The sequence below is a fragment of the Galleria mellonella genome, unplaced genomic scaffold, assembly GCF_026898425.1.
Source record: "Galleria mellonella isolate WM207_F2 unplaced genomic scaffold, CSIRO_AGI_GalMel_v1 utg99, whole genome shotgun sequence".
Lineage (NCBI taxonomy): Eukaryota > Metazoa > Arthropoda > Insecta > Lepidoptera > Pyralidae > Galleria > Galleria mellonella.
In genome coordinates, this window is record NW_026442184.1 from 1,210,049 (window position 1) to 1,230,660 (window position 20,612).

At 35.1% G+C, this 20,612-nt stretch overlaps 1 protein-coding gene and 1 long non-coding RNA gene across 3 annotated transcripts in view; one reads left to right on the forward strand and one right to left on the reverse strand.

The window, feature by feature from the left end:
- LOC128202471 (uncharacterized) overlaps positions 1-20,612 on the reverse strand; it is a 338,352-nt gene that overhangs the window by 91,479 nt on the left and 226,261 nt on the right. The window lies entirely within an intron of this gene.
- LOC113520003 (netrin-B-like) overlaps positions 230-20,612 on the forward strand; it is a 233,002-nt gene continuing 212,619 nt past the window's right edge. For both annotated transcript variants that reach the window (XM_052902948.1, XM_052902949.1), the window contains exon 1: positions 230-1,809. In XM_052902948.1, the coding sequence (XP_052758908.1) occupies positions 795-1,809 (1,015 nt within the window). In that variant the 5' untranslated portion in view covers positions 230-794. The remainder of the gene's footprint in view (positions 1,810-20,612) is intronic.

Consider the following 20,612-nt stretch of genomic DNA (forward strand, 5'->3'; position numbering starts at 1 on the left):
CGGTTATCACTTTCCATCAGGTGGGCCGTCAGCTTGTTTGCCATTCTAAGTTGTATAAAAAAAAAAACATTATTTTATCTCTTTACTGTGTATGCCTGTTGTCATTTGTGTGCTGTAAGTAATGCAAATAAATTATTATTATTATAATAAAGTTGGTGGCAGAGGTTTTAATCCCCAGTTTTCATGCCAATAAATTCGGAGAAAGCAAACTTCAAAAAATATTTTCAAATATTATGCTAAATTTAAGCATGAAACTACGCCTGAAGGGCTAATAAAGATAAGGATAAAAATTATATTGTATAAAATTAAAAAATATATAATACTCCTATTTAAATATTTCCAGGTTACAAATTTGCATAAATTTATATAGGTCTTTCAGGAAAAAAATTAATAAATAAAACAATTCAGTTCTTTATAGACAAAGTCATCGCTCGGTATTTATTGGTGTAACCGAATAAATACGAAAAAAAAACCTTATAAGTAAGAATGTCATCTTTGCTGAAATCGGTTGGAAATATTTGCTCTTTAGTCAGTTAATAATATTGGAACCTCGCAAATAATAATACGTAAGGTTTGTAGAATCTCGGTTACACGCAGTTGCAATTGTACTATAGAAAAAAGGACTTTCACTACAACATAAACAAAAAGTCTTCTAATGTGTACCATCACAAAAGCTCGGCGCTCGAAAAGCTGCGGCGCCCCGCCAGTCTGCCGGCGGCGCTCGACCGGCGTGTACGTGTCGTAGTTAGTCGTGCTCCGTGCAAACTTTACGCGAGTGAGTGTTGTGAGTGACGATGCCCGCCCGCGCCGTGGCCCTCCTCGCCACCGCGGCCCTGGCCCTCGCGGCTTCCCCGCCCGACCCCTGCTATGAGGACGGCCGCCCCAGGCGTTGCATCCCTGACTTTGTCAACGCCGCTTTCGGAGCGCCCGTCGTCGCCTCGTCCATATGCGGAAGACGCGGCCCCGAGCGACTGTGCGACCCCCCTGGCGACCAGGCCCCGGAGAACGCTTGCAGGGTTTGCGACGCGGCCAGATCCGACCGCAGACATCCGCCAAACCATCTCACTGACCTCAACAACCCCAACGACGTGACCTGCTGGCGATCGGCTGCACTTACACCCGCATCTTATGATTCGCCACCCGACAATGTGTCTTTGACCCTATCTCTCGGGAAAAAGTATGAGTTGACCTACGTCAGTTTACAGTTTTGTCCGAAAGCGGCCCGCGCTGATTCTGTCGCTATTTACAAGAGCGCCGACTACGGCGTCACCTGGCAACCGTTTCAGTTCTATTCGAGCCAGTGCCGTCGGGTGTACGGCAGGCCTAACAAAGCTACTGTGACCGCTGCGAACGAGCAGGAAGCTAGATGCTCGGACTCCCATAGATTGAATGGGGACAGCATTGGAGGCGCTCGCTTGGCCTTCAGCACGCTAGAAGGCCGGCCGAGCGCTGCAAACTTCGACATATCTCCCGTACTACAAGACTGGGTGACAGCGACTGATGTGAGGGTCGTGTTCAACCGTTTGCACATGGTGAACGAGGGCGATGAGGTGGATAGCAAGCAGCAGGCGGCGCCTGGCAGCCAACACTATGCCATCTCTGATTTCGCTGTGGGCGGGCGCTGCAAGTGCAATGGTCACGCTTCTCGGTGTGTCCCGATGAAGGGCGGGGAGGTGTCCAACGGGGTGCAGCAGCTGACGTGTGAATGCAAGCACAACACCGCCGGGAGGGACTGCGAGAGATGCAAGCCGTTCCACTTCGACAGGCCCTGGGGACGAGCGACGGCGAGGGACGCCAACGAGTGTAAAGGTTTGTTTTGCTTTGTCTATCAACCGCTTAATGTTATCCATTTCTATTGCCGTATAGTACCGTAATTGAGTAATTAAGTTGTTTGGAATTCGGTGCTTTAGTTTGTAGAGAGAGATACGTTGATTGTTGTTTTGTTTAAGCTTCTTACTTTAATCTGATTCTTATTGATGTAATTGTAGATAAAAAAAAAAACCAACAAAATAAATATGCTACACAACCAATTTTATTGCTGAAATTTGAAGGTAGTAATAGAATAGTTTTCTCTTTAGATGCTATTATTAAAACAGGTCGAAAGTACTTCATAGGTGTAGAAGTTGCTGAATCTAAAGTACTCCTTTAAATAATATGATATCCTAACATTCTTCATATAGTCAATATCAAGAAGTTTCAATAATAAATCACAACACAAACAGCAAATAAAGTATATTTCCAGATAGAAGACTAAGGAATAAAATAATAAATTCCATCGATCAATTACTGCCACTGAAAAGTTTCACTGCTTCAATCAATTGGACAGACAATCGTAATACTTTTGCTTACTACAAATAAAGATAAATAGTTTCTTTTTCGTAAAATGCGGATAGGAACAGAAATAAAGATACGAAATAAAGCGTTTAATCTAATTAATTATTGACACTTATATTTATTTATTAATTAACACAGCTAAACTTGGACTGTCCCATCCTAAAATATTGGGTGGGACAGGTTATCAATGCTAGAGCGTTATGACCGATCATTTACTAACATAGGTTAAGTCAATTTATAATCAACAAAATGGGTCTTATGTAGTCTGATTAAATAAATATTATTATTATTATAAACACTTTTTTTAGAAAAATATATTAGTTTAAGACAAAAAATCGCCTATAAAAACCTAATATAGAATAGCATAGCAACAATAACTTTCATTGTTTGCAAGCAGAATTATTAAAATCAGTAAAGTATTGATGTAATTATATATAGAAAGTAGACGTAACATAAATTATTAATAGCTTCCTTTTGAAAGTGCTTAAAAGTCGAGTAATAGAGGAAATATTATGAGAAAAATTAAAGTATATATAAACATACATAATAAATAATAATAAAAATGCTATTTCAATTCAACTTAATGTCTGTAGTAAGTAATCATACCACCCTAATTTATGTTTTGTTTAATTGGCCAATTCATTCAAGAGGCGAATGAATACAAGAACTCATAATGAAGAAGTGGCTACCCATTAAAACAAAAGGTAAGTCCTGCCGAGCTTTAAAATTGTAATTAATTGTTAGTTAAGTAAACGGCTGTATTAAAATTGTAATTTGTGTTTTACTTTAAGGAAGTATGATATAAAAGTAGCATAATCATTGCAGAGTTTACTTTAGAAATTAATTTACTCGCAAATTTAATTTGTCAACGCAATTACGTATTCATTGTTAATGTCTAATTAGTTCATTAACGTGAATAATTTATTTTGAAACGCTGACAGCTTTATCCATGTAACGCTTGACTATAGCTTGAGGATTCCAAGATGAAATCTCAGCCCGAACATTCGAATGTTTCAAATTCATGTTTGGGATATCTAAAAATAAATGTCAAGTTACGTAGCTTGGGTTTTGGGACATATAAAGTATCATAGTTGACAAAGAACTTTAGAAGTATTGAGGAATGACGAAGACGGTACAGAAACTTTTCATACCAGAAGGCATCGTCTTCACATGAAGGAATCAGGTTGTAATCATTTATTAAAGTACTGGTGATTTTTGTCTTATAAAGTTTTAGAGTCTTTTCTACCCAATGAAATATGTCAGTCTTATGAAAGATTTTTTATAAACTCCGCATTTGGAAAACGTTTTAGAAATTGCATTAAACGTTGTGTACAAGAAAAACGTTTATTATTTCTAAATTGCAGATTTTCTAGAAAACCTTTTTAATAAACATTAGTTTTGCTCCTTTAAAAGTTGTTGCAGAGTCGAGACAACTGTAATCAGAGGTCTGTCCAAAATTTAAAAGTTTTTCGAAATTCGAACACGAGTCGTTTATTTATAAATATATTTTAATATCTGTAGATGATGTCTGAATAACTTCCTATCGGTAAAGAAGAGAAGAATAAAAAGTTCGCAGAATAAAAACAAAATAATGGTGCTGCTTAAAATTATTAAACACACGAGATATCATTATTGTAGATTGTTACACAATTACGAAATAATTGACCAGTATAAGATCACCACAAAGTGGACAAGTAAATGATATTGAATTTAACCGAACCACCTATAAAAGTATATGAGTAGTACGCTCGTAAAACTTAATTATGTGATAGTTTCATGCGCCATAAATCAATTGAAATAAAAAGGAAACGCATCTGTAACAGCTACGGGATTGGAAGGGTTACAAATTTACAACCTTGCCTCGAAATGACTGGAGTGGCCAGTGAAATGGGATAAATCTTAATAATACACTGTCTAATTTACACCGAAGTAAGTATTGGGTAACTTTAAGATGCTATAACTGCTTCATTGTTTTAGTTTTTGGGCAAAGATTTTAGGTGTAAGTGATATTCGCTGATCTTTAGTAAATCGTAGGCAAATATGAAATGATTTGGAAAGCAATTTTGTAGATTACACTGAGAATAATAAAAAAAAAAAAACAAAAAGTACATCAAGACAATACCAGATAAGAAATCCGTTAGATTAAGGTATTTGTTCATTTTTTTTAATTTATTTTTAAATGAATATCCTACTATACTGTATTCTAGATACTCTTTTCCCTACTAAAATTAGAAGTAAAAAAATTTTAAAAATGTTTGTAAATACTCAAATAATTAGGCACGTGTAAAATTTGTGATGAAATCCAGCTGGTTTTAGGATGTTCTTTACATTAATTTACATATGCAAGGACAAGGTTAGTAATAGCTGGTACAAAATAAACAAAATTGCAGATAATTTTAATAAAATATATTAAATTCGCTACAGACGCACTTTCAAAAGAAGAAAGTAGTTTTAATGCCTCGTCGCAATTTAGTTATATTAATGCACCTCTTGATATCTTTATGCCAACTAATTTGTAATAATTTATAGTTACTAATAAAAAGATTCTAAATGAATGACTCTACAAAGTACGCTTTCATCATCCATATTATATTCACGGGAAAATGTTGACAGCTATTTACAATTTATTTGGTTAATTTCATTTTAAAAGCGAAAGCAAATAACGTACACCGGTTTACGTATAAAAAAAATAAAAAAAATCTTCTTGAGTTAGTAGAGTATGAAGTAAAAATTAAATATTGTCGTAAAAATTTCGTCGACATTAAACCGATCTTTGGAGAATAGCTTAACTAATAAGTTTATTTATAGCAGTTTATAAGCATTGAATTTACAAGGTACAGGGCAATAACACTTTAGTCCTCAGGAATGGCAACGCATGGGGGGTACCATGGGCGCAACAGTATACTTTGTTATGTCTATGGTACTGCTCATGTCTATAGGCGACGGTTACCACTTTCCATCAGGTGGACCGTCAGCTTTTTTGCCATTGTAAGTTGCATAAAAAAAAAGTTTGTTAATAACGAGATAGAGGATGAATTCATAGTCAGTAACGAATATGCCCTCTATATCACATTTGTTGATGTGAATTGTTAAAATATCTACTGCGTATCGTTTGTTTAAACCTATATTATTGCAGAATTGTGAATACTCGTTGTATTAGGATGTGATGGGATTAAAATAGGACGCAGGAGAGCTATAAGCTTTAGGTAAAATAATTGCGATGCGAATTTATTGGTGCCTGTTATTTATTACAGTTGGATTCAATAGTACTTAGTAAAATGTAAGCAAACGAAAAATTGGCCTGACTATTAGACAGTGTATATATAATTAAAAAGCGTAATCACTTAGTAGTGATTGAATATTTTGATTTGTTACTATTTTTTTTTCATACAACTTAGAATGGCAAACAAGCTGACGGTTCACCTGATGGAAAGTGGTAACCGTCGCCTATGACGGTGACATGAGAAATGAGCAGTGTATACTGTTTCGCCCATGATACCCTCATGCGTTGAAATTCCTGAGGGCTCAGGTGTTATTCCTCGGTACCTTGTAAATTCACTGCCATATCCCACCTTTTAAACCGAAACACAGCCATGCAAATACAACTGCTTCACGGTAGAAACACGAATAGAACAGAAGTGTCCAAGCAAACGACTTTTGTACAAAGTCTCCTTCTGGTAAACTTACTGGGACAATCCTGTTTATTTTGGAGCCTAGAAGCATAATAACATTGTTAGTACAATTTTATTGCCATTATTTTCATTATTGACTAACCATTTCACTTCATACAATACAAATATACCTTTAAATCCTTTGCTTTATTACTATTGAACAACTCATTCCAATTATACGGGCTTCCTAATATTTGGCTTATTCTTTCACCACTTTCTTAGCATTTCTTTGTTTAACGTTCTCTAATGGCATTTAGCTATTTCCATGTTGACTTATTATCTATTGATTGGTACTTAATTGAATTTCGATAATTGCATTTCCGAATAAATTTGATCGAATAAATCATCATTATTAAAATAGATTTGTTTACAAGCTCTCGAGTCTTTACTTTTTTATGATTGGCTACGGAATATTATTTGCTGAGAAGAATCCGCAAGAAACTCGGTTCACTGATGAGTTTTATTGTTTTAGGGGGTTTTTTTTAATGGACGATAATGGAATGGTAACCCCGCCTTCGCTAATGGTATACGCTGGCGAGGCACCAGTGTGAGATGATAGGTACGAATGAAAATGTAAGTCAGTTAGCCCATCGCGATGAATATATCTGGAATTCAGCACGATGGTTCCAGGGGGAACCACGTGGAAGTCAACCTGACAGGGTATTCTGCTAGCAATAGGACTAGTAGTTGACATTACTAACAATCCCTTCCCCCCGTTTTATGCGTGTTCTACGGCGAGTTCTCAAGTGTAATTTGGTATTGTTTTTTATAATGATTTTTAATGATTTAAAGCTACTAATAAAATTAGAGGGAATAATAACTATTATGCAAGAATAACTAAAATGTATTTTAGACAAGCACCTCCTGTTCTGTTAATTGACGAGGCTGGTAATGAATAAAGCTGCTAAGAACACCACAGTTGAGGGCCGCGGTACAGGCAAGACCAGCTTGAATGAAACGCAATTAATTTTACCCCTCGAGGTGCTGGCTCGATCGCGGTGTCTGAGGTAAATTTAATGACAATGAGATGAACGTAAATAATAGTGGTAGTATCATTAATTAGTTTATCTAAGAAATGCTGCAAGTTCGAATTCGTATTGTAGCTTCAGATGTAAAAGATCATTAAGGAAGTGTAAAAAGTGAGAAAACCCTGAGAGAATTTGAAAGCGTACCATTATCTCATTCGTGTTTCTGCTGTAATGTATGGCTGTATTCAGATTTGATAAATGGCCGTGTAGGTATTGGCTATAGAGGCATTACGCACTAGCTTTCAAGAATAACGACGTATTATGGTGAATTATGGGAGCCACAATCTTTTTACACATTTTATTTGGTAGGCTGTCAGCAAAAAAAAGTAAAAGTATTTGGGCATTTGTGTGTTGGTTTGCCAACCTAGTCCTAGTGTTTTATTTTGACAATATTCTCCAATTGGTAATTCTTTACAAGTTTTTATGTCTACGTCATGGTTGAATGTCCATTTTCGTAACGGAAAGCGACCTGATTTTAATACAGTCGAAACATTTTCGCATATATTGGACAAAATTACGGGATTATCATCACCAGTGATTAAATCATCGACAAAAAAGTCTTCGATGATGACCCTAGCAATAACATCATCATTAGTTTCATATGCCAATTGACGCAGGCAACGCATGCTCAGGTAGGGAGCCGAAGCCGTCCCGTACGTTACCGTATTAAATTGATATACAACTAATTCGTCCGTATAATTTTCCCGCCGCAATATAAGTTGCTGTGTACGCTGATCGTTTTAAATCAAAATTTGACGATGCATGTTTACCAAGAAGTTATCCATAAAGCAAGCAAAATACATATATTAATAAGTAAGTTATTTAAAATATATAACTACTTGAGATTCACCTGGCCATAAGGGGGAGGGGGTTGGCAGTAGTTGGTTACCTAGAAATCGGATTGACAACCGCAGTTAGGTTTGGTGATGTTTTAAGATAACATGAGTTTGAAAGGTCCCCTTTTTAAATCTGGAATATGTATTATGTTTATAAGCTATCTAAAAGTGACCTGTTTAATTAGTTTTACTTCTTTTGAAATACACACGTACGAAGTAGCGGGCAACAAGCTAGTTACAAATAGATATACTTTGTGAAATTAGATAATTAATCTGGAAAAAACCATCATGGTTTCAACAAAAATATAAATCCCTGGCTTGACCACTAACGATGTTTGGTTCGAACAATTTCTAAAGGATATCCTGTTATTTGTTAGCAGACAAAAAGTTATACAGTTATAAGACATGGATTACCTCATTTATATTTCTTATGGATGCTTTTTATCGTCCAGTCTCGCGAATCGTTGGGGTTTCCCCTCCATTGTTATATAAAAGTCTGTGTGCAAAGAAATAGAGTAAGTCTTACTTTCAAACGTTAGCGTCACATTATTTTTTTTAAACAACTGAAGTGGCAAACAAGCATACGGCCCACCTGATGGTAAGCGGTTACCGTAGCCTATGAACGCCTGCAATACCAGAGGTATTACGCGCGCGTTGCCTACCCTGAAGAAACCTCTTACACGCAACAAATTATGCGTGCAAACTTTCATTTGAAATCCCCACATGCTCAGATATGTATTATAATGTTGTTTTACTGGCAAATGGTGTCGTGTTGTATCAGAGTCATGTAGTTTATTCGAGATAGTGTCATTTCACATGATGGAATGGTGCACCATTTGCATGAGCACGAGCGCTGACATTAAATAAATGATTTCGTGAATATATGATACGCAAAATTGTTTTTCTTTATTACATCTTAACCTAAGAAGCCTTCAACGTTTTAAAATATAGTTTATTAGTGTTCCATTGGCCAGACGGTTTGGTATAGTGTTTTATTTCCAATTTTGGACTTGTGCTTCGTTAATTTAACTGATCTAAACCTAATAATCCTAATTTTAATTAACTTAATTAATTATTAGGTGACATTTTTATTTTAGTTAAATATTTTTAATTAAATGTCATCTAATAAATATTTTATCCTAATGACAATGTCCTGGGGGTGAAAGGAAGTGGTAACGCGTTGTTCTTTCTTTGTCATCACCATTTATCATCATCATGTCAGCCTTTAACTGTCCACTGCTGAACATAAGCCTTCTCCTTGGAGGGGTTTTGCCAGTAGTTGCCATGTTTGGCAGGCGGATTTGCAACCGCTGTTAGACTTCAGAGATGTTTTAAGAAGGACACTGCTGCCCATTCTTTGCCCTCCCTTAGTCACCTCTTACGACACTCACGGGAAAGAAAGGAGTGGCCTATTCTATGCTGGGACTACACGGCCATCACAATTAATCCTCACAAATATTATAAATGTAAAAGTGAGTTTGTTATTTTAAAGAGTTTTACCGGCTTAACCAATCATATGAAATTTAGTATTTGGTATACAATATATGGGGTGAAGAATGAGATAGACTACTTCTTATTTCAGTAAGTAAATATGTTTCGATTATACAGAGGAAGTCGCGGGTAGAAGCTAGTATTATATGTAAAATAGCATTGAAAATGGTATGTGACTGAGAAGCAAAAAAACTAACGCTCATTACGTCAACTGTATTTATTGAAAACGTATAGAGAAAAAGGTATGAAAGAAACATATAAAAAAGAATATAAAAATAAAAAGATATAAAAAGGCCGGCTGGTCATGTTGGCAGCGACATGGTGGATCCTATTAACATTGTTGGTAACGATAGATGGATGAATGTTAACGAAAAACTCTTTAACGTAAAAAATGAATGGATTTGAACGATTTTTGGTACGCGGGTAGGTGTACTTCTAAGCTATTATCCTAATACATAGAACATAGATACTGATTCACGCAGGCAAAGTTGCGGGTAACAGTTAGTAAATAAACAGATAAGTTCACTTATTTGTTATAAATATTATTAAAAAAAAAACAGCCATAATCTCAATAAAAATATGGGACAGATATGGGAACAAGCTTTTTCGATTGAAACCTAAACCTTAATCAGACAGGCAACTAACAATCAAAACAGGCTCTTACACACTAAACGATTATTTGAATGACAAATGTGCATGGTGTTAGTCGATCATGCACGGGCTTTTAACGACCATGTAATTTTAGACATAGTACATTTAAATAAATACAAATAATGTCAATAGAGGTTTAAAAGAGTAACTGTTGAGTTTCTTGCGGGCTTTCCTCAACAGATAACAACCTTCCGATTTCTGCAGTATATTAAAAAATGACATCTTAAAAGTGCTTGTAAACAAGTCTATTTGATAGGTAGATATTCTTTATTGTTTCCTCCAAAAGATTACAATAGTAAACTTATTATAAATATAAACAATTACAAGAAATAATCACAATGAGAAAACAATGAGTGACATTATCGATAAAAGCGATCTCTTCCAGGCAACCTTTGGATGAAGATGAGTTAACAGTTATAAACAATTTAAACAAAAAATTAATTACTTAATTTAAATGATCGATTTTATAATTTAATTCGTCTAGTTTTAGATTATATAGACAGAGTGTCTCCATACAAATGTTCCGAGAAAAGCGGGTCAACATTTTCATACGATTTCGCCACAATTTGGCATGCAAAATTTAAATAATATTGAAAAAAAAATTAATAAAGGTGATTTCAGTTTGATAACTTTAAACATACATAGTATAATACTATATCCTTTATACAGTACTATCATACGTACTTGTACAAAAATTAGTCCATTACTCTAAGGTTGTCTTGAAAAGATTGCTCTCAGCAATAAGACCGCCTTACTGTACTTATACAATTGTATTGATATATTTATTAATTGTCTTGCTTATTTCTTATATTGTATAATGCAAATAAAGTATACTCATTAACTATTAAGCACGTAATTTATGTCGTTACTTATAAGCTTTTAAAAGATATAATTTCAGTTGAAGACCTAAACTTAAATCCATAGGATTCATTTGATTTAAACGCTTTGTACTGTCTTACTTGGCATCTTAATTTATTTACTGTCACCTCTTCCTGCATTTCAAGTTTGCACTTACGTCTGGGCGACTTAGCGTGGCTTTGTGATTAATTTCTTGTAATGAGAGCTTCAGCTAGACACCCACTGATTGCATTCAATTATTACGGATAGGTGTTTGAAAATTGAAAGTTAAAATTGTTACTTTCTGTATTGTCTTTACACACTAAAATATCTAAAGACGCTTTCTAAGAACTAATGAATTTCTAAAAATTTATAAAAAAAAAATGTCGTCTAACTGTACTTTTTTTGTATGATTGTTTGTTTGTAATGGATTAACTCAAAAATGACTCAATCGACTTCAATTTTTTTTTATCTAAAAGGATATAATTACAGATTAGTTGTATAGAAATATTATCATAATTAGTTTAATTATTTAATTTTTTAAATGAATATAATTAAGAACGGTGTTTTTTTTCGGAACACAATTTTAAATTATAGTATTTATTTATCATACCAGTTATGGTACGTTATTATCATATGAGATGTTAACTGCCCACTGTTGACAAAGGCCTTCCCCATAAGAGGAGTTTTGTCAGTACTTGCTACCCTTGGCAGTTGGATTGGCAATCGCTGTTAGGCTTTGGTGATGTATTAACAGGGACACTGTTGCCTATTCCTCGACTATTTAATTTCCTTAGTCGCCTCTTACGACACCCACGTAAAAGGTAGCTCATTCTATGCCGGAATCACACGGCGAGTTGGTATTTAAATACTCTAATTTAAAAAAGAGAAGAGAAAATCGGCCAGAAATTTTGATTACAAATAAATTTCCATTAAATCGGTTTTAGAAATATTAGAGGTGATTTGAAGGCCGCGATCCTCTCTGCGTCAAAGTACCCATAAATCGTCACGTTTCAATTTCCATGCAGATTAATAGCCACATTTGGAATATCAAATGAGTGTGTCGTCCACGAAGGGCTGTTGGGCCACTTGATGAGGGTTCAAAGGTTGCTCGAACTTGCCCAACTTTCTTCTGTAACATATCATTAACGTCTATATCTAATCTTTGGCCATTTTAAACGGCAAACCCTTTAGATCTTTCAAAGAGCAAATCGTATTTTTTTTTAAAAAGGTATTTTACGGCTTTGGAAACTGAGTGAAGAAAGCTTAATAGAGCAAAAAGGGAGAGAAAGGGATTGTTAGTAATGGAGACTGAGAATCCCATTGCTAGCAATATACCCAACCAGGCCGACCTGCTCGCGGTTCCCCCTGGAAACTATCATGGTTAATTCCAGATGAATTCATCATGTTGGGCTAACTGGCCTGTTTTCATTCTCATCTATCACCCTTCACTGGTGCTCCGCCAGCGTATCCCGTTAGCGCAGGCGGGGTTGCCATACCATTTTCACCCATCAAAAAAAAATTAGAGCAATAATAATAATAAATTTTATTGTACATATTACAAATTGCTATTTAGATTTAAAGTAAGCATGTGTGGGAACTAGACAATTGATACACATACGTAAACGATTTATGGTTTACCTGATAGGATATATTTTTTTAATGAGTGAAAATAGAATGGTAACCCCGCTTGTGCTATCGGTATACGCTGGCGGAGCATCAGTGAGAGATGATAGGTGAAGGCTTCCAGGTGGAATTATGATCAGATGGACGTCGACCTGACAGGGTGTATTGCTGGCAATGGGGTTGTTAAAAACAATTCCTTTTCGCTCCGGTTGTTATTGTTACGATAAAAAAATATAGAATTAATGATGTATATTTTTTTCTATGCAGATTAGAATGAAATAAGCTGACGGGCCATCTGATGGAAAGTGGTAACCGTCGCCTGTAGACATAAGCAGTACCATGGACATAACAGAGTATACTGTTTTGCCCATGATAACCTCCATGCGTTGCAATTCCTGAGGACTCAGGTGTTATTCCTCTGTACCCTGTAAATTCACTGCCGTATCCCACCTTTCAAACATAACTGCTTCTCGGTAGAAACACGAAAGGAACAGAGATGCCCAAGCAAACGACTTTTGTACAAAATCTCCCTCTGGTATCTTTTACGTAATTTAATTGATTACGCTTGAAGTTATTAATAGATACATTTTAAATCATTAATTTGTACAAATTGAAATATGTATTTTCTTCTTTATAATTTAGATATCAGGCTAACTTCATATTATCGTCTGCAATTTGCGTCCGTATTGTTATAGCACTAAGGTTGGTTGTATGCAGCATATATATACGGGCTGCCAGAGTGTTGCCATACTAAAGTTTCTATAATCCCATCTTCTCGATCAAACATTTAAGGTACTGGGATAGAAGTTAAACAAACTTACCACCTGACTAAGTTAAGTTTTAGCCTTGGCAGTATATGATTTATTTGGGTATGTTTGTATGCGCCTTTCAGTACGAACTATAAAAGAAACATATGAATAAATATTAATAAAAAATACTTGTCGTGTTTTTGCAGATATAATAAATCGATTAAAACAATTTAATCAAACATAATGATAGTCATAATAGTAATATGTATAGTAGGCTACGGTAACCACTTACCATCAGGTGGGCCGTATGCTTGTTTGCCACCTCAGTGGTATAAAAAAAAATCTACTTATTTTTAAATATACATGAATTTATATATACAGAATGTCAATTAATTCAATAAACGCTGTGTAAACTTAAAAATACAATTCGTCGTAAATATAACTAATCTAATATATAAAATTCTCGTGTCGCGGTGTTTGTTACCAAACTCCTCCGAAACGGCTTTACCGATTTTTATGAAATTTGGTGTGCATATTGGGTAGGTCTGAGAATCGGTCAACATCTATTTTTCATACCCCTCAATGATAAGGGTGGCCCACCCCTAAATATTATTTTTCACTATAGAAACATCAAATCTATCTGTCGATGTAAACTGAAGTAAAAGTATGTTATATTCTTAAAATAAGCTAATTAATCTTGTTGAAGTTATAAATTATATAATTTAACGATCCAATACATTATAAACAATCATGTGGCATAACTCATGTGGGAAGTTCTAAAATAAATTGCTTAACGGCTTACTTAAAAGTTACAACATTCATTTGTTATTTAGGCTAGCAAATTTTATTGCCATGTTTTGTAAACTAGGAATTTGAATAATCAAATGTGAAGATAAGAAAAGATTGTTAACGTCATTGTGTAAACACAGAGAGTAGGAAATGATTGTTTAAAGATTTTCAATTGTAATTATGTGTTTTGTAACGTCGTGTGTACCCCGGTATAAAATAGGCCACCCCTTCCTTTCCCGTGGGTGTCGTAAGAGGCGACTAAGAGAGGGCGAGGGATGGGCAGCAGCGTTCCTCTTAAAACGTCCTCAAAGGCCGAATTGCGATTGCCAACCAGTCTGCTAAGCAACTGCTGGCCAAATTAAAAGTGCCCGTAATCCGCGAGCGTGTATGAAAAGATTAATGAATGTGGAGGAAGCGAAAGAGGTTTAAATCGTAACATTTGGCATTCTATTGTTTCTGTTTATCCTAATGGGAGACAGGCGTGACCGATATATATATATATATATATATATATATATATATATATATATATATATATATATATATATATATATATATATATATATATATATATATATATATATATATATATATATATATATATATATATATATATACTATCATATCGATCAGCCTTTGGACTAAAATCCCTGTAGATCTACGCAGAGCATCAAGTAAGGATATTTTTAAAAGAAGACTTTTTAATTATTTGTTGAGTCAACAAAACCAGCTCTAGTCACAGGTTACTCAATAGTTATTATATCTCATAATGCTTATCGTTGTTTTAATTTATGTATATGTATATATTTCATATGTATTAGTTTATCCATATATATTAAAAGTAATGTTTATGTATTATATGTGCATTTCTTATGTGTATATTATATTTATATTGTGTATTGCCTTAACGTGTTACTATAATTGTCACATATTTTTCACCACATCTGCCCTTCATATGCTTTCTGTTTTTACCCAATGCTTAGCTGGTAGAGAATACCATATGGCTTTAAGCTCGCCATTTGTACAAAATTTTATTGTGCAATAAAGAATAAATAAATAATATAAAATAAATAATAAACCATATAATTAGTGTTACTGATAATATCACCGTATCAGCCTTTAACTGTCCACTGCTGAACATAAGCCTCCCCTCCTTGGGGGGGTTTTGCTTGTAGTTGCTGCGCTTGGCCGGCGGATTGGAACTGCAGTTAGGCTTTGGAGATGTTTTAAGAGGGACGCTGCTGCCCATCCCTAGATCTCCCTTAGTCGCCTCTTACGACACCCACGGGAAAGGAAGTAGTGACTTATTCAATGCCGGAACCACACGGACTTGTATTACTATATGTGTCTACTATTTCTTAATTTGTCCTGGTTTCGACAGTCAAAATCAATCGATAGGGGGGAAAGGGATTGTTAGTAATGGGGTCTGACCCATTGCTAGCAATACACGCTATCAGGTCGACCTCCATGCGGTTCCCCCTGGAAACCATCGTGGTTAGTTCTATTGGAACTCATCACGATAGGCGAACTGTCCTGCTTTCGTCGTCACCTATCATCCTATCCTGGTGTCTCGCTAGCGTATATCGATAGCGGAGGCGAGCTTACCATACCATTATCACCCATTAAAAAAAAACAATTGATATTTTTTATCTTTTTCAATTAATCTTTTCAAATACAGGTAAATCTATAAAAAACGCAGTCGTAAATTATATTTTAGTATATTTCACAACAATCATGTATGTGGCTGCGGCAGTAGATATTGTGTTAAACATTTAAACTGCACAAAACATCCTTGAGGCGTCTTTAGAGTAGCATTTGTAAATTTATGGTAATGTCGTGAAGCCGGACACAAATCATGCGATGGCCGGCGCGTGGGCCCGCCGCTATTATCGTCTGTGGCCTCCTCTACATTGTCTGTGGATAGCACAGATAATATAATAGAGTTTATGGGGAGGCTCGATGATTATTTTCGTGTGGGCACATGCCCACAGCGTGTAATTGTGGGATTGTTGTCATTGTTGAAAGAAAGGATACAGACGTAGGTAAATATACGAGTATGACGCGACGGCGCTGTTAAATGTGAATGCAATTAAGTATATTTTGTGTTTATTGTAAAATCGTAAACTGGATTAATATTATATTGTTTATAAGTACCTCTTTTGTTATATAATATTACAATATATATATATATATATATATATATATATATATTTATATACAATTTAGAATGGCAAACAAGCCAACGGCCTACCTCGTAGAAATCAGGTACTCGGTCAGAGTTAATGATAGCTGCAAGGGGATCGCCTATAGACATGAGCAGTACCATGGACATAACAGAGTATACTGTTTCGCCCATGATACCCCCCATGCTTTGCCATTCCTGAGGACTCGGGTGTTATTCTTCTGTACTTTGTAATTTTACTGCCATATCCTACCCTTTAAACCGAAACACAGTTTGTTTTTTTTTTGAATAGATGATAATGGAATGGTAGCCCCACCCGCGCTATCAGTTAGCCCATCGTGACGAATTTAACAAAAATTGTTCACGATGGTTTCCAGGAGGAACCACGTGGAGGTCGACTTAATAGGGCATATTGCTAGCAATGGGGCTGTCAAACTCCATTGCTATCAATCCCTTTCCCTCCACCAATACACAGTTATACAAACACAACTGTTTCACTTCCTTCCTGTCATCCTTCTGGTCATTTATATAGAATCATGTAAAAATTACTATTCGAAAATGCTTTAATTTGAATTTACATACTATCTGGTAAAGTTACTTGGTACCGAAAGTCAAATGGGACTGACGTGCCCGTGCAAATGACTTTTGTATTATGAGTAACACATTTTAAGATTTACAAAAATAAGGAAATATAGAAGATAAAAATAAAATATACAGGAAATGATTTTTTTTTGGAATACTATTAAATTTTAAAGCTGCAGCTTAAATTTAAGTTCAAATTACTACAGTCTATGGATACATGATTGCTTGAGACCGTGGGCGGTCACACTGACTCGTCGACAATATCGAATGAATGGATTAAGACCTTTTTTTAAGGAGATAAAGCTGTTCGCTTGTCCCTACTGGCCTTGACAACGGACAAGCGAGGAACGTAGACGAGTAGTTCGGTTATTTCGTATTCAGGTGGTGTCTACGTGTGCTAAACATTCAATGGTAACTGTAGTTACGTGCCAGATCCATTGCAATTACTTGTTTCTCAAATTGGAATAGTCTACAAGAAGTTTGTCCGGCACGTGTGTTAATTAGGTAGCTAATATTTAATAATTTAATTTTACCAGAGGGAGACTTTGTACAAAAGTCGATTGCTTGGGTACCTCTGTCCCATTCGTGTTTCTATTGTGAAGCAGTTGTGTTTGCATGGCTGTGTTTCGGTTTGAAGGGTGGGATATGGCGTGAATTTACTGGGTACAGAGGAATAACACCTGAGTCCTCAGGAATGGCAACGCATGGGTGGTATCATGGGCGAAACAGAATACTCTGTTATGTCCATGGTACTACTCATGTTTATAGGCGACGGTTACCACTTTCCATTAGGTGGGCCGTCAGCTTGTTTGGCATTCTAAGTTGTATAAAAAAAAAAAATTTGGTGGTGGATATGAGAAATCTTTTATAAAGCTAATTTAGATTTTTTTTTCATTTATTTGGGAAAACTAACAGTGACAAAATAATACATTATATTAAACATTATCAGCGTTTCTCTACTATATTATGCATGTATTATACATATAAACCTTCCTCTTGAATCACTCTATCTATTAAAAAAAACCGCATCAAAATCCGTTGCGTAGTTTTAAAGATCTAAGCATACATAGGGACAGACAGACGGGAAGCGACTTTGTTTGTTTACTATATGGTGAAGTGATGTTAAATTTTAGTTTAATAGATTAATAATTAGATTGAAAATTTTGGATTGAAGCAAATTCAAAAGCCAAGATACAAATAATTAGAGCATAATGAGAGTAGTGACTTATAAAACAACAATAAAAATAATTTACATAATTTTATTTTAAATATGGTAACTAAAAGGAATATAAACCTGCCAGATATTCGCATTGTAGGTCTAACATTTGGCGCAGAGTAACTTAACTATTACAGGGTAATTACAGTTAGAGAATTTACAGAGTACAAAGGAATAACACCTATCATATCATATCATACCAGCAATATGGGAGGTATCATGGGCGAAACGGTATATTCTGTTATGTTCATGGTACTGCTCATGTCTATAGGCGATAAGTGTTAACCGACCACTTTCCATCAGGTGGGCCGTCAACTTGTTTGCCATTCTAAGTTGTATAAAATAAAAATTTAATTTCCCTGGAATTGTTACTGTTGTAATTCTGCTGATTGTTGCTGGGATATTGACCGTAAACTGTCATTCATAGTTTTCCCGATGTTCTATTGGGGACGATGTAGTAATTGTGATAGACGGCGACTCACTGATCTAGTGCAATATACATAGATGGGCCTTAATTTTGTACAACTTGAAACTGCAAGTCATTGATTACTACATCAACTGCTTGAATTTAATAAATCAAGTTCGTGTACATGATAAAATTTCGTTTTATATTGTAATAAATGTTAGTATGAATAAATAAATCAAAACCCTTTGATGTTCCCTTAAAACAATAATACGGATTATGAAATAATAAAAATAACAATATAATATATATATATATATATATATATATATATATATATATATATATATATATATATATATATATATATATATATATATATATATAAAACAATAAAAATAACAACAATAATAACAAAAAAATAACAATATTAATAAAATAATAACAATATTAATTAACAATATTTACACAAAAAAAAAGTTATTTAAATATATAAACTTAATTGTTTTATATAAGCAAGATAAATGCGACAATGGGCAACAACAACAGTGGTATATTTTTTTAAACTTATGGTAGTTGTGCGCCTTTATTATATATATATGTTATTCTTATAGTTCTAAGATATTTCAAATGGTTATGAATTTTGAACTCCAAAGGTTTTAAAATTTAAAATTTACAGCTAAGGGACGATTGCTAACGGAAAGTCTACCTGTACCCTGTAAATTTACTATCATATCCCACCTTTCAAAACAAACACAGCCATGCAAACACAACTATTTCACGGTAGAAAGACGAAAGCGACAGAGGTAGCAAAGTAAACGACTTCCACGAAGATTTACACAAAAATATTATAAAAAAAGAAATGTTTGATAATTTCAAGAGTATTCATGTTAACAGTTTGTGAAACAAATAATCAAATTTTTTTTATACCACTGTAGTGGCAAACAAGCATACGGCCCACCTGATGGTGAGCGGTTACCGTAGCCTATGAACGCCTGCATTACCAGAGGTATTACGCGCGCATTGCCGACCCTGAAGAAACCTCTTTACCCCCCTTTTGAAGAACTCCACGCTGTAGTCTCTTGGGAATACCTCGGCAGGGAGCTCATTCCATAACCTGAGTGTTCGTGGGAGAAAACATCTCTGAAACCGCATTGTACGCGTAATACGAAATGAGACTGAAATACTGAGGCAGACATTTACAAACGTGTACCAATTATTATAATGAAGCATTTACAGCCGAGTTGCATGTTTTGTTGATTTATGCTTGTCTTTTTTTTTTGGTTATTTTCGTTACGTTTCAATGCCATTCTTGATAATTGGTTGAGATATTAAGAGGCCTAGGTGGTTTTTTTTTAAAGGATGATATTGGAATGGTAAACCTGCCTGCGCTAACGGTATACCCTGGTGGGACATCAGTGAGGGATGATAGGTGAGGATGAAGCAGGTCCAATGCCCACAAGTTCAATAATAAGTCAATCACAATGATTTCCAGGTGCAACCCGAGAAGGTTGACCTGATAGGGGTTTCTAGCAGTGGGGGTTGTTAATCCTTATTAAAAACAATCCCTTCTTCCCCCGACGTCTTGGTGTTTTTTTTATTAATGGGTGAAAATGGAATAGTAACCCCGCCTGCGCTATCGGTATACGCTGGCGGGGCACCAATGAGGTCAGTTAGCCTATCGTAAAGAATTTCATGAGAATTAACCACGATGGTTTCCAGGGGGAACCGCGTGGAGGTCGACCTGATAGGGTGCATTGCTAGCAATGGAACTGTTAGATCCCATTACTAACAATTCCTTTCCCCCTGATGTCTTGGCGTTAGGTTACAACAAACTCGATTACATTTAAAAAGTCAGAAAGGGTATAGCCTAAAATAGAATTAGATACAGCACTGTAGAAGAGCAATTTATGAATAAAATATTGTATTATATATTAAATTTTTTTACTAGGTATTATTTAGTTTATCTTTAATTGTACGGTTATTACCCTTGTACATTTTACAGTTTTCTTTCAACTTCTCAAAGGTTGACTGTAAGAGATCCCTTTATGGGATAAATCCGCTATTGTATATTAAATCATTTACCAGTGTTTAATCTGAGTTATATACAATAAAGATTTTACAATACAAAATAGAAGTACAGACCAGACTTTTGTAACAACTGTTTCATGTCAGTAATGACAAAATGTGTGAAACCAACTTTTGTAATATTACCAT